Raw genomic sequence first — 16,066 nt, forward strand, 5'->3', positions numbered from 1 at the left:
AAAAACAAAGTTATTGCTTGTGGAAGTAAAGTCGAAACCGAGCGGCAGAAAGCATCTACATACGTGCGAGCGGAAGGAGCAGGAGGAGGAGGAGGAGGAGCAAGCGGAGTAGAGTTCCAGAAAAGTAATAGAAAATACTACACATGTTTTTTTTTTAATTTATAATTTATTTAATACTTGTACTTATAAGTGTGTATACAAAAATTTAATACAAATCAAATTTAATACAAATTATATTAAAAATAGGGTGACTCAAGGTGAATGCAGATCTCTGACAGCAATTATTTGCGATAAGAAAGTTTATGTTTTTATTTCTATTTTTTGTAGAAAATTGGCACAACAGACTTTGGCAAACTTAGTCATGGACCAATACTCAGTTGAACAACGCGTTAAGGCACATTTTCACCTAATTGGCGTACACTGCAAGAAAAAACTATGCACTTAAAGCTAGTCACTGTTTGGTGTTATTTTTGGGCGGACTCCGCCTCTGTTACGGTTAACGAACAAACGAAACGAACTTTGCATGGCCTAAATTAGATGACATGGACTTGGACAATATACACATGGCTTAAACAGGAAGGGTGTCAGTTGCCACACAGCGCATGAAACAATCGCCCTATTACGAACATCTGCGGTCTTATTGAATCACCTTATAGTACATACATATTTAATAATCCTCATTATATATTTCATCATTATTATTATAATGCGGCAATAGAACATAGTCATCATTGTCGATTTTGTTGAATTTACTTATCGCGCTGTATTGTAGATATAAACGTTGCTTGCAAAATTCATAGAATTCAATTTCGTTGGTGAAATTTTTGCTAAGGATGTCACGCGTTTCCTGGCTAACTGGTCGCTTTGCCGGATTCTTATTCACAGACGATAAGCGTTCTTTACCCACTGTAATGTTTTGAAAAAAAAATTTTATGTTTGTTAGGTGCCAAATTCATTTTTGTTTCTTACTGTGGTACACGACTTTTGCATGTTTGAAATATTTCGGTATATAGTGTTCAAGCACTGTTAGCGTTATGTTTGTATCTTCCCACGTTCCAACAACGGCATATTCTTGTTCGACCGTTCGTTTGGCTTTTTGCATTGCCGTAACGGAATTGAAGGGCCTTTTTTTCAAAAGCGAATAGAAGAACAATGATCAATTTAAAATTAACGTTTTCCGCATAAACTTCATACAATTAATACATACATACATACATATGTAGGTGTGTAGGTAAGCGCTAGCACAAATACATATGCACTATGCGTGTGTGTACATTAGAGTGGGTCGCAAAAAAATATATAAAGTGCATAGTGGTAGTGACAAATTGGTTTCACTACCACTATATGGTTAGTGGTTATACATTTTTTAACAAATCTGTTGTAAAGAAATGGTTACTAAATATCACAGATCGCCAAATTTTCCTAAATTTGTAAACTGGTGTAATTAGTCAGTGATAGTGAAATTTTAGAAAGATCTTGCAATTGCATATGTACGATTTTTACCGACTGCTCGCTGAGCTTACATGAGGCCACACCTATCCGGTGCTACTGTTTCAAGAGTGCACTTCCTTGCAAAGTCATCAGCCATGCAATTTTTCGCAATGTCACTGTGACCAGGCACCCAAATTAGTCTGTTTAAGAAATACTTGATTAGATTAACTTTATAGAAAATCGTACTACCTTTGTCGTACCCCTAACAATAGCCACTGCAGCAAGACGTCGATAGTCAAACATTTTACAAGCAAAACTTTATGATTTTAAATGCAGTTAGTATTTCTGGACGCCTCTATTGTAGGCCTTCGAATGCTGATGCAAGTTCAGAGATTGTTTTTTTTTTTTTTTGTAATGTTGTCCGACCCCTACTAATGTACACACTAACTCTTTTTGCTATGCAAATGAATGTGCTGCCACCTACATACATCCGTACAATCGTAGGTATGCTATGTATTTGAATACAAAAGAAAAAATGCCTAACTATGCTACTTACATACACAATTTTTTATTTTGTCCGCAAAAGAATAGTGTTTGCCGGCGATGATCACCGGATTCATTTGTTGCCTCATCCTGATTGAATGTACATAATATACTTTTGGTTTTTATGCATGTATCTATATCCATATTCATGAATTCGTCCGAAGGTCGTGGTGGTGCCATATCACCCAACTTAGCCTTCATATCTATGTAATACCATTCGGCTCGAATATAATAATGCCAACTAATGACACGATCGATAGGATGTCGAACCAAATTAATATAAATGGGTCTGGGTAAGTGAAAGCGCGTAAAATTCAAATAGGCCAAATGTTGAGAGTAGGCATGTGGTTTTTGCTTTCCTAAAATCTCGACTGCCAATTCACGCTGGAGATGTGGTGCCAACAGCACCGTTTCGTAACGCTTGCCAGCATCGCGTGATGCTTTATAACCGTGGAGTCGACCCAAATGTGACATAAGTTCCATTAAAGATTGACTACCCACTTTGGCTACCCGATTAAAGAATATCATATCTATGTCAGCCTTCTTTGTATTATTCAATTCGTCAGCGCTAATACCCCACTCTGGAGTATCTTCATGACTTTCATCATTTTCATATGCATCGTCGAGCGATTCTTCATATTCGTCATTATTGCGAGCATTCTCTCCATTTTGCTGACGACGATGCTGATGATGACGTTGTCGATGATGATGCGGAGGACTATGCCTCTGCTCGCGTTGCTCTTCAATATTCTCATTGTTGCTTTGTGCGTGAACTTCATTATGACGAATACGTGGTCTACGCTGTTAGTGGGGAGTGATTGAATGGCGAGAATGAAGTTTTGCATTGATTTCGAGGCATTTAATTAATTTGAACCATAACCGTTTACAGGTTTACCACCATTATACATATCTACGTACATATATGATGAACACAGAAAGATGTAAGGACTATGGGTAAACAAAATGATAGCGCACTACATTGAAAGATTTTACTTGCAAACATTTTAGTAGAAAAATTTGCAAGGAAAATCATTGAGCCGTATGAATAAAATTTAAAGCAATTGCTTTTTCTTAAAATTTCACCCCTTTTAATCAAAGTTATTTCAATAATAAATAAATTAAGTAAAAGGTTTGAAATTTTTATAAAAAGCAATAGCTTAGTTTTTATTCATACGACCCATTGTATGAAATATTTTAAAAGCCAAAGAGTTACACACAAAAGTGAAATTGTAAAATGTAAGCATTTAAGATAATGCAGCATTATAAAAATGAGAGCCTATGGTTGTTTTCAAATTCTCTTCTAAAATGTTCAAAGAACACTCAAGCATGAATTACCGGCCTTATAGCATATTTGCACCAAAAGTTTAACTGCAGTTAAGAGCCATAACTGTTTGGAAACTCTAAAAAATATAAATTTTTTCTTGGTAAAAATAACTAAATTCTACAAAATTTTATTCGCTTGAATTATTTCCTTACCAATGAATATCTTTCATTTGCTGCCAGACAGACACAATACCCGATTCACACTCGGCATTAAATGACACAGCTTTTCTGTTATTTGAATGTGTAGAGGAAATTCCGCTTAACTCAAAAAACAAGTACTAGCTTTAATCGAGCAAAATTTATATTAAAAACTAGAGTACTTTCTACGATTTTTTTATGTAAAGAATGCATGCTTTCTTTATTAAAATTCCTGGCATGATCAGGGTTTTAAAGATACGCTTTTCATCTAAAATACTTGTATAATGGAGGCAGATGCTGATAGCGACGGGCATAGACGGGGCCAATATGGACAGCGATGTACATACATACTTACATCTTAGCAAAAAGCAGGGGCGTAGATGTCGGTTTAAATATTAATACCTCTAAGACAGCTATTGTCGTCTTCGAACTCTCAAGCCGCTACAACAACAACAAAAACAACTCTCAAGGGGATAAGGAACTTAACCTTAGATGTGGTCGGGGTCGGCGTCGCCACGGGAGTGAAGTATCTAGGGTGGATGTAGATCATGACAGTACGAGCAATAGTAACCTATCGGGCAGTGGCTTGAGCTTCCAGCCATCCTGTGATGACGGTGAGGTAGTCCCTCATCAAGATTCGTTGTCTGGCGTGTGTTTGCATTGCTGGAGGTATTTCTGGAACTCGAGCCACTGCATCTTACAGTTGAAAAGGCTGTAAAGCGAACTCTACAAAATTCGCAAAAAAGGCTTTGGCAAAGCTAAGGTCTTATCATGTAGGAACGTGGGACAAGCTAGGCTCCGAAGTGTGAGGCCGTTTCACGTACAAATATTTTGCATAGAGCCACCAGCGCTCTCATATGCACCGAATTTTTCTATCCACAAAGACGTATTGACGAGTTTGTCTTGTAGAGGAGGAGATGTCGGAGCACATTCTGGGTGATTGTCCGGCATTGAGAAGACTAAAAGCTCAACCAGCCACCGACGGAGCGCCATTCCGTACTTGCCGTCCGCATCAACATATGAAATTGCTATTGTTGGACAGAGAGAGAAGCAATGACAACATCACCGTTATGCAGTGATGAGATTTCATTAACACGATAATTCCATAAGATAGGTCGTGTCAGCTGACACGGTCTACGGTTTTACGTCGGTGGCTGGTTGAGCTGTAAGACGTCCATACCTCAGTTCTTCCATAGTCGAAGCCGTAGGTATCAGAAATTCGTCTATCGATAACTTATTTCCATCTATTCGGGAGGTGGATATTATTTTGAGCCGTCAGTGTTAAGAACTGTCATAGAGATACTAAAGATCTTATCGGCCGCGGTAGCTCTTGTTTCTATTTGATTACATCCCACCTGTAAACATTTTATTCGATTGGTTAGAGCATTGAAAACTTCCCAGAATGTAAAATGAGAAGCTTTAAAAAACGCTTTCAGTCCGACCATAAACCTTTTTAAATGGCTCGTAATCAAGACGCTCTGATCGAGAGTTAAAGTTTTTAGGCGAAATAGCAGCATGCCACTTGCCTGGCGTCCATATTGAAGCAGTTGTCATTTTAACAATATGTGACCTGGTCTACGAAAAGGGAGCTTACGTGCGAAAAAAGTTTTCTGTGAAAAAGCTGTTAAAAGTGAAAATCATCCCATCTTCCATCCGAATCAACCAAAAAGTGAAAATTGATTTTTTGACACCTAAGCCCCCTTTCCGTAGACCAGGTCACATATATAAAACTTTAACACAAGCTAAATTTGAAGTCATCTATTTATTTTTAAAACTATATAATTATAAAATATTGTCTCTTTAAGTGAGTAATTAGTTTTTTGCTGTGTGGTCTTGCAACAAATTTGCGATATGCACAAATATACAAATATATGATATTTTATACTAAATACATACGATAATTACATAATATTTAATGTCTCGGTAATTTAATAGCAATATATTGCTTATAAAGACGTTGTTTACAAAAATTATAAAATTCAATTTCATTAGTTAGATTTTTATGTAATATTTCACGAACTTGCTGCGAAACACTTGGTTTGATAGAATTTCTATTAACTTGATGCAGACGATTTTCAGGCTCTGAAATTTCAAATAAAACAAAAATAATCGCATAAAAAAGCCACTAATTAACGAAAAGGTCACACTGTGCAACAAAATGAGACGAATAAAAAATACACGAATGCGATATGCAATTATAAAAGTCCCAATTTATTTTTTACAGTGCATTAAAGTTTTCCTAATTTAGTTCCAAATTGATCTAAATTTTTTTTAAAATCGCGCATAAAACTGTTCAAAAAAATAAACGGTAGTAATTGAGTATATTGATGACTTTTAAAAGTAAAAGTCACTGACTGAGTTTTATTTATGACTCTTATAAATAAAAGTCTACCATAACTGTAATCTAAGACATATAATTTTAAAATCAAAACTAACTGTTAGTTGCATATTATTTAGATAAAAAATCAAAAATAATTGTTATTTTGGATTTATAAAATAAAAATCAAAAATAACTGTTATTTAAGGAGTAATTAAATAAAAGTCAAAAAATAATTGTTAAAGAGCGATATTACTTTTAATAAAAGTTGTAGCTGTTACGGTCTCTGGAAAAAACGCCAGGTGGTTCAATGTTCTAGAGCTTTTCATCTATCGTGTTCGCCATACCGCACTCGTGTCTTTTTTTTGCTCGACTGTCGCACAGTGTTATCATTGCAATTTAGAATAAAAGTTTTATAGAAAACACATTTTTATTTGCATATGCAAAGGTATATGCATACATACATACATACAAGTATTTAGGACAATAAGTATAGCGACGATAATAATTTTGAATAACTATTTTTTGTTCAATATTTGGAGAAAAGCTAATTAGTATAAGTTTATGACTCCTATTGCTGCTACGGTGTGCATTCGTATCGATTTTAGCGGTACAGTACCGATTTTGAGAACATTGTCCCGCTGAATATTTTTTTTAAAGCGGAACGTATGAGTGTCCCGATTTTTCATAATTATACCGATTATGACCCGAATTTCTTAATTAATTTAAAAATTGTACTCTGACCTAAAAACTATTTTTGTACAAAGGGTGCAGCACTTTCATTATCACAAAGAACGTCCTTATTTTCTATGATCTATGGATATAGTTTATTCTGTCAAAACGGAGCCTCTCGCTATATTGCAGACATCTTGTCTTGTCAAAATTATTTTATAATGATATGTTAAGTTTTTTTAATAAAACAATTCCAACTTGAATTTAGTAAAATTAAAAAAAAAAATACTAATTCCCTAAAAAATGCATGGATATGAAAAATATAAGCTGTAGATACAGAGGCAAAAATATATGTAAATAGGGAAGAGATATTTGAGCAATCTATGGCTATTCCCCTTTCGATTACTTAATGCTTATTATTTTTTATGAAAGTATACATAGCTAATTATATAACAAAAAAAACATCTAAGTCACACATTGTACAAAAATTCACAAAATTCAAAAAAAGTTTCATCAACATTTTTTAGCTTTTAAATTAGATTTCTTAGAAATATTCTGAGTATGCAATTTTGTAGCCCATTAAATTTTAGTAGTGAAGTGCAAATTTTAAGTTGCTAGGACTTATCGTTGATTTTCGGTCATTTTTTTGTCTGATTTTCGGTCATTTGTTTGTCTTGAAGAAAATGCGCGAACAAAAAACAGCCTTTAGCTCTTTTGCCAAAAAAAATCAAGCTACTATCGAAGAAACTCGATGGATACATAAAAAAAAAAAAGTTGTGAATGGTTAGATGAAAATGAGTTACGATTTTTCGTATGTAATATGACCAGGAAAGAATGTTACTCATACGCCGTGTACGACGATGTTTTTTTTCAAATTTTCCCCTGTTACAAGGGCTATCTGCAGTGCCCTGGAAAAATCACAAGAAATATGTCTCAAAGCCTTTTGCTTTTGCCATAAATTTTCTTGAAGCAATAAATATACGAGCATATTTTTCTTGAGAGCTGTAAACTAATTTAATCAATTTTAATAGAAGAAAATTTCCTTTCCATTTCTTGTGTGTCGTTTTAAGTATATTAATTTTTCGATTCTTTTTTTTTTGATAGCTGTATAGAGCCCTTAAATTTTAAATTATTTTCATTCCTAATGCAAACTTAAAGTGAAAATATCTAATCTCGAAAAACCGTATATAGATCCGTGAAGTGCGAGCCATAATTAGGTTGATGTGTGTCGGCGTTTTTGTGTCATTTTAGCTTTCCTATAGTGCAATTTGGCCTCTAAATTGTAAAATTTTATGTAGCTAAAATTGTTCACAAAAGTTTTAACTTAAAAAAAAAACCTTTTTGCGAGTCAAACCATTTTCACTTTTGGTTTCCATGTATTTACTATGGGCGGATGATAAATTTTCGGGTAAATTTTTTTCGGACGAAACTCAGGATAAGGTAGAATAATTTCTATTACTTTTAAGGGGAAAAAATTAAAAATCATAAATAATGATTAATTACTTATGTATTTATGATAACATGTTATCCCAAATTAAGTCTTGAAATAATCCAAATCTGTAGGTATGTATGCATGTATGATACCCTGCTTAGTTTTCATTAAAACTAGAATGGCAGTTCGATTAGGGTAAAATTTATACTTCAAAGACATTGAAAACGGCGATCCACGGGTCACAGCTGCCAATTTTTTATCTTCAACGTTTTGTCGATGGCGACATTTGAACATTTTTTGAACGTGGCATCGACAACATGAATTTTTTATGAATTTGGCATAAAAGTAAAGGAAAAAACTTATCTGTAGCTCGAAAAATATAAATAAATACATAATTAAATCTAATATAGCCACAACCAGTGTTGCCATTGATAGTTTTCAGAAAGTCCCAAAAAAGGGGTCATTGATGAAAAAAGGGGTACCATTTTATTTTTGCTTTTCTTTACTAGTAAAAAAATAAATCTGTTAAATTTAAAAATAAAATAGTGGGACAAGCTTTTCACAAAACAGGATTGCAAACATACACATAATTCGAGAAGAGTTACATTTCCCTTAAAAGTTTTAAGTGATGCATTTTTTCGTACTTACAAGAGGAAACAATTTTTAATAGCATGGTTTTGTTAACATTTCCTGGAAAGATCTCTGAAAAGGGACAAAAGTCGCGCACATAATTTTGGAAAATAGTCAAAAAATCTAAATTTTCAAAAAAAAAAGTCGGGTCAAAGGGTATTGGCCCTTAAAAAGGGTCAAATTGCCCCTTTAGTTGCACAGCGACAACACTGGCCATAACCACAGTAATTATCTACATAAGAGTACGTGTTAAAACAATTTGACAGCTGGCGCCCGTAGCCCATCGTCTTCAATGCGTTTCAAGCATAAATCTTTAACACTGGGCGCGTTTCTTTATTCATTCCGGATCTAGAATAAAATAGTCGTAGTTTATCTGGAATAATGGGAATAAAGAAACAGAAGAGAATGAAGTTCTTAGGAACCAGCTAGAAAATAACCTTTTGGTGGTTATTAATATTTAATTTAATTTGCTAACGGTTGTTTCGTAAAACAATTTGCAAAAACTTACTTGTTTACATTTGTAACTATGTACATAACAGCTGTTCAGCAGAATATTCTATATATTCCGTACTAGATACGGAATAAAATGAATGCGTTTCGATTAACCGGTACGATATTATCCGGAACGTTCTAACGAATAAGTAAACATAAAACTTTATTCCGAACGTTTGGAATTAATAAAGAAACGCGCCCAATATTATTTTCCATTCGTTCTTTTGCCATTCTAAAGTAGGGATCACACGATTAGTACATTTTTACAGGTTTTGTACATTTTAACAGTAACAGAGTTGGTTTTTTTTTTTTGTTAAGTTGAACTCATGCAAACTTTTAGACAACACCACTCTATGTGACCGCCGAAATGTACAAATCGTGTGACCCCTGCTTAAGGTTAAATAAATGTTCAGACAAAATATTATCAAATGTCGTTTATTACTGTAATAAGTCTCTGTTGCTCCGGCAAAGAACCTCGGTATGTAATGCTCCAGCACTGTCAGTGTAATATTAGTCTCCTCCCAAGTACCAATTACTGCATAATGATTTTCAACATTTCGTTTTGCCTGTTGCATTGCCTTGTAGGAATTGAATGGCCTAAATATACATAAGCAAAAATAGATGCAATTTCTGATACATATAAAATACTCATTCCCTGTTTGAAATTTTAAGAAAATCTATATTTTCGACTATGAGGTTTACGTGTCTGGATCAATAAGTTCATGACTTTTCAATGAAAGACTGTTGTTTAACAACGATTCATTTTTCAACATAGCTTACTTTGACCTCTGTGCACTGTGTCCAATACTTATTAAATCTTTGCTTGCCCTCAAAACTTTTTTTTGGCCAAATGCGGTCGTATATTGTTCTTCCTTGAACCCATCCAGTATGTTGGCATACTAGCAGCCATTATATATTTATGCCGTTTCAAGGATACAGGTATGCATGCGGAGGATGTGGCAGTTTCAGTGACGCGCATATTTTTGCATACGCTCTACGGCTTAACTCAAAGGTACTTCAACCTAGTGACTGGGCTTGATTCCTGATAGGAGGCCTAATATCGAGGAGAGTGCAAGGAATGCTTCTAGGGCTCTATACAGCTGCATAGGGACAATAGGCAAGAGATGAGGCCAACGTTATTTCCTGACTCTATGAAGTCCTCGTCTGGTGGCATGCACTGGAGAAGACTACGTTAGTTAATATGTTGGATCGACACCACGAGCTGCCCTCATTTCAATCAGTCGGACAATTAAAGTTAAGCTTATAATATCGCCTGTCGAGTCACAGGTAAAGCAACAGCAGCAATATTGGCAATCATTTGGATTGGCTTGGATTTCATCCCTGACAATGCGGATCACTGCCTGACTAGCCTGGCACCAGCTAGCTCCTTTTCCTCACAGATCCCATTAAGGGATGAACGGGCGGAGGACTGGGGTTGAATGCATGCACCGGTGAACTTTTACACGGTTGGGTCGAAACTTTTCGGAAGGGTCGGTAATGTTACTCTGGCGGAAGTTGCTGCTATTGGCACTGGATTGGCTGCTATTGTGCACGATAACAGAAAGGGAGTTTAGCATCTACTTAGATAGCCAGGTGTCAATAAGACCCCTAGGCTCACTTACGGAACGCTCAAAGCTTGTTGCGGAAGGCCCTAATTCAATATCGGTCTCGTGAGTATATTAACTTGACGCTATGGCATACAAATACCTATTACAGGAAACTATGTGGATGATGAACTGGCCAAAGGCGGCACCCTAGAGATAAATAAAATCGCCAAGAAAAGATAAAATGGACTAATTGTGGACTTCTCTTGGAAATATGGGCTCGGGTCAACTCAGCTAACGCTGTAGGAAAACCCGGACATGTTCTACTGCGAGCTCATACTAGCCGAGGACGGACCGAAGACGGTTTATGGATCGCCTTTGGCTGGAAAAATCCGATCTCTCGATTCTGGTGTGTGTGCCACTGCCTCGCCTGACCACTTCTGTCACAGCTGCATTGAGTACGACGAGGTACTCATCTCAGCGCCTCCACTAAGACTGTTCAGCTTTTACTAGATTGATGGTTAGGCACTTGGGTTCCTACGTTTTAACTTGTCCGATGAAGCTCGGCTTAATGCCTATAAGGCCTTGTCTGCTACATATTTACTACAAACACACATCACTTTAAAACTTTGGTCATAAAACACCATAAAGCAAGTTTTTTCAATTTTCAATGTTATCAAGCAATCGAGAAGTCATGAACTTATTGCTGTACCCTCGTGTAAACTCTTTAAATTAATGGCTAAAATAAATTTGCTACATTTGTGCTGCCTTAAACTTTTCGAAAGAAGGCTTGAATGATCGGCGGTTACAATTTTTTTTTTTTTTTTGATGTTCTATATTCATGTATTCCTTGGCCTCCTTTTACAATAGCCAAGCCCATTTATTTATCCACAGAAATACTTCTATTTAAACAATTTACTCACATACACAATTCTTTATTTTGCCCACAAAAGAATAGCATTTGACGGCGATGATCACCCAGACCTCGATCGTCGCCCTGCTCAAAAATACACTCCGCATCATGTTCCAAAATGCATGTGTCGAAAGTTTTCTTCAACCACGCTATGCTCGGTACCTTATATTGTTTGGGGAAATTCTGTTTACGCTCCACAATGTACCAAGGCGCTCGCACATAGTAAAACCAACTAATTAAACGTTCTACCGGATGACGCACAAGATTTATATAAATGGGCCATGGCAAATCTAAGCGGCCAAAATCTATGAATGCCACATGTTTTGAATATGATGTTGGTGCTCCTTTCTCCATTATCTCATCGGCTAGCGCTAATTCAAAAGCAGGTGTGACCAGTACAGTCTCCATTAAGGAGGGTTTATCGCGACGCGCTTCGAATCCATTACGTTTGCCAAGGAATCTCAAGAGGCCCATCAATGTTTGACTACCCACTTTGGGTACACGATTGAATACGACAATTCCTACTTGTGCTTTTGTTGTTGTATTGACACTTTCTGGTGTTAGATATTGTAGCTGTCACAGTAACGAAGTGAAGACAAACGGAATGGAAGACTTACAATTTGTACTACATATGTATGTATGTATGTTTGGGAGTGTATAATTATGTATGCATTCCTACCACTGATATGATGATAATAATTTACATACATACATATATCGTTACCTAAAGGGGAAAAGGTGCCAAGTCCATTTTTTTGAAATTATTCAGGAGAGACGAAAAATCGCTGGAGTTTGGCATTATCCATCTGCATCAAAAACTAAATTTTGAAAAAAAGTGGACTTGGCACCTTTTCACCTTTTAGGTACCGTATAGCACATACTTAGTAGTATAGAGAAAAAGATCAGGCTTTGATTTATAGTAATAGTTAAGTTCAAGCAGCAATAAAAAGAAATTAATCCAAGCGCAACATTTTCCCCAATCAGGTAGAAGCTTACGCAATTAACTTTGCATTCAGTATTTTTTAAGAATTGCCAAAAAGATTTCATTAGCTGGTATTTGAGTCGTCTTTTTTTTTTAATTTATTCACAACTGTTCACATTACGCCAAAAGGTTTATGTTTAAACAATTAAAGAGCAATACTTACCTCTTTTATGTTGTTGGTACTTAAAAATTTTTGCAAAACAAAATATTTAGTCCGGATATTTCAAAGATAGTATGTATGTATGTCTTATTTGTCTCACTCACTGTATGTTGTACTTATACCAAAATTTAACCGCATATGGCCGGAAAACGATATTCAATCATTACTTAGTTTAAACAAAGTGTAAAAAAATTAAAGCAAACTTAGAAATTAATTTGACCTAAGTAGGTGCTTCGTGGTACCCACCAAATTTTTTTGCCCAATTCTGGGTCGTACACATCAAAATCCTCGAACGTGAATGAGCAAATTATTTATGAAATTATTAGTACAAGGACCCACTTTTCAAAGATGCCGAAGCTTCCAAAAGACGTTGTCTTGCTTAAAATTACTTAATTTCTGGACCATTTAGTACAAACATAACATTAAGGAAGATTTTTATTTGAAATGTAGTCATCCAGAGTTTAAACAATTGCGCTCGATTATCGGCATATAGCCGCTCAGTTTACAGATTATGTTTAGGAATATATTTTATTTTACACAAAACAAATTTGATTTTTTTCGAAACACAATTTTAAGGAATATGCTCAGAGATAAAATTCTAGAACTCAGCTACACCATTATTACCGCCGAGAAGCTTAAGAGAACAGAGAATAACTACTTAAATGGCGGGTTTGTACCGAATGTACTTTCAAAATAAATAAAAGTACGATTGTACCAACTTTTCCATGGCTGTAGCTAATCGAGCGGTAGCTCAATTAAAAGATGAATTGACTCAATAAAATTTCCGTCTGAACTTAATATTATGTAGTTACGTTTCTTATATCCCAGAAATAGTCCGAAGTCATATTTAGTTCAAAAAGCGTTTCCTTACTTGAAAATGACAGCAGAAATGAGAGAGCAACTGTGACTCTCTTCAGTCCGAAGTAGTCAGATTTAAAGTTTGTTCCACACGCTTTCCGGGTTGTTTCGGTAATTAGAGCCTAAAAATAAGTTACTCTCTCACAAGTGTCAAAAGAGTGTCAACCCGTGCCAAAAGTGCCCAGAGCGTGAGGAACGCAAAAAAACCACTTTTCGTGCGCGGAATCAAAAAATCAGTTCTAAACAATAATTGTATGTGTATATATCTTATATAGCTAATAAAATTAGCAAGTACCTACATTTCTGAACCTTTAGTGCTATTTTCCATTTTTGTATTTTACAAAATTCGCTATCGGATGTAAACAAACCTTGTGTGGAACAAACCTTTAGTCAGAAGAATTTTTGCGGCCAATATCTTGAAAAGTGTGAAATTCAACTGAATTTAAGTTAACGGAAATCAGTGGCGGATCCAGCGGGTGGTTTTTGGAGGTTAAACTACGTGTCAGTCAGTAGCGCACCCACGGGCGGTGTTTTAATATGGCGCATATGCATTTAAACACCCCCGTGGGTCCGTCAAGGACTGACACGTAGTTTAACCCCCGAAAACCCCCCGCTGGATCCGCCACTGAACGAAATTAAAGAATACACGAAAAGTGAGAATATATATAAAAAATAAAAAAAAAGTGAATTGAAAATGGAAGGAGACAAAAAATTAATGATGTAGTAAGTGTTTATTGTGCTTTTGCTTGTGTGAATGTGTTTTGTACATACATTTCTATTCTTATTTGACATTAGTTTTGTTGTTGCCATTCTTTGGACTAAAAATTTGGTTTTTTACGTTCCTTTACTTTTTCCTGTTATTCTCTTTTAGTGAGCGCATTTTGCTTACGCTCTTGCATTTTGACACTTTTCAGATTTTAGTCAGAAAAGATAAGGAATGGACCTATTATAAAAATTGGTTGAGCACGCTCCTCTAACCACTGGGCTACAGCGGCCATCAGAATTCATTTCCTTATTTCATTATTTACCTAAATACGTGCATTCCTTGTAAATATGCATGATTCCATAATACAAGGTTAGATAATTATTGACAGCTGCAGTTTGACATTCCCTTACAAAAGGTTGCATTTACGAAGGACATAGAAAGGGCAAGAATGCAATCCCTTGTTGCGAAAATAGTAGTAGAAAAGTACGCAAATTAGGCAATTAGTAGTGAATTTCCTTTTGTAAATTCTAATGTTTTTGCAGGAAATCTGGCATTTTAAACGAAATGTTGAACGTAATATTGATATATCTACGTGAATTACGTAATTTATGTGCTATTTAGCTGTATAAAAACTGCAAAATGACTCAAAATTAAAATAAGACTACTATGAGATTGATGTAAACGTCCAATGCTTATGTTTTCATCAGTTAAATATGCTTCATATGCATATACAAATAAACATATTGCACAAAAGCTTATACTTTTATTTCACACCAAAGCTACACTGTTTCCATGTAAAATTGCAAAGAAGCAACACGGTGCCACTGCTAAGGGAGCGGAGCGAGAGAGACAACTGTCAGTTTATCGAACCTTGTAACTATTATTGAATCATGGTAAATATGGATGGACATACATACATATGTATTAAGTAGTATAAATTTTAAGATAACCTTTTTAATAGCTTTTTACAACTGCATATTTGTAGTCCCAGCATTTTATATTAGTAATAAAATATTCAATGACACAAGCTTCAGCATATCAATGCACAAACTTATATTTTACCTGTACGACGCATATTTATGTTTGCACAATTTTGCAAGCGCAAAACTAAACAAAAAATGCATTGCCGATCATTCAACCGGAAAAGTTTGCGGCAAAGCCACAGCAACAGTGAAGACAACGACGCAAAAAGAAGCAACTTTGGAGACAATGACACGCGATATTCAAGATGCCATAGAACTACCAACGGTGAGTATTTACAAGCATTCATATAAAGTAAATATGGATATGTACATAAATACAAATATCTATGTAAGTAATAAGTGGTAACTTGCTCAATGCTTATGCCAAACCTTTTTAGCAGACGATCTTGAAAATGCGCAAATGCTATACACCAAGAACAAGGTCATGGTGATGTACAACTTTTGGTGATGAGCGGTTACACTGGCTGCGAAACTTATTACGTTTACATACAGTGGCGCTCACCTAAATAGCACACTTTTATTTTTTGCAATATTCACAAATTTTTACGTGATACATTTTTTTCGCTAATTTTTTATAAAAAAAATATAGTAGATTATATAACATAAACCATGTAAGTCAAAGTTTGAAACTTTGTGTACAGTTCAGGAAAATTTAGGGAAATAAAAAAAAAAAATGTCATCAAAATTTTAGACTGCGTAGCGTAAGCGACATTTTTTTTTCAAAATTTTCCTTTTGATTCCTTTGTCGTTTTGAGAATGGATTAGCTACCTTGTCTTTAACTTGACTAACCACTAAGATTCATCAAAGATCCTGCAGTACCTATGTGTGCAGAGTTAGTAATGATTCCTCACGCCCACCCGCTTTCCCCTCCCCGTTTTATTCTTTTCCAGGCTCTGAAGTACAATGAACAACTGTGCCTGAGCACTTGGAAAATATGTAGA

At 35.3% G+C, this 16,066-nt stretch overlaps 1 protein-coding gene across 1 annotated transcript in view; it reads right to left on the minus strand.

Annotated features, from left to right (window-relative positions):
- Window positions 1–591: 591 nt before the first annotated feature.
- Window positions 592–16,066, minus strand: part of LOC118747216 (heparan sulfate 2-O-sulfotransferase pipe-like) — a 32,481-nt gene continuing 17,006 nt past the window's right edge. Inside the window, exons 4-9 of the mRNA XM_036481205.1 lie at window positions 11,446–12,008; window positions 9,421–9,575; window positions 5,360–5,517; window positions 1,988–2,775; window positions 970–1,124; window positions 592–906 (exon numbers count right to left, since the gene is read on the minus strand). Coding sequence (XP_036337098.1) covers window positions 668–906; window positions 970–1,124; window positions 1,988–2,775; window positions 5,360–5,517; window positions 9,421–9,575; window positions 11,446–12,008 — 2,058 coding nt within the window. The 3' untranslated portion in view covers window positions 592–667. The remainder of the gene's footprint in view (window positions 907–969; window positions 1,125–1,987; window positions 2,776–5,359; window positions 5,518–9,420; window positions 9,576–11,445; window positions 12,009–16,066) is intronic.

Source organism: Rhagoletis pomonella, unplaced genomic scaffold (genome assembly GCF_013731165.1).
Source record: "Rhagoletis pomonella isolate Grant_MI unplaced genomic scaffold, Rhpom_1.0 Rhpom_scaffold_00011, whole genome shotgun sequence".
NCBI classification, from domain to species: Eukaryota; Metazoa; Arthropoda; class Insecta; order Diptera; family Tephritidae; genus Rhagoletis; species Rhagoletis pomonella.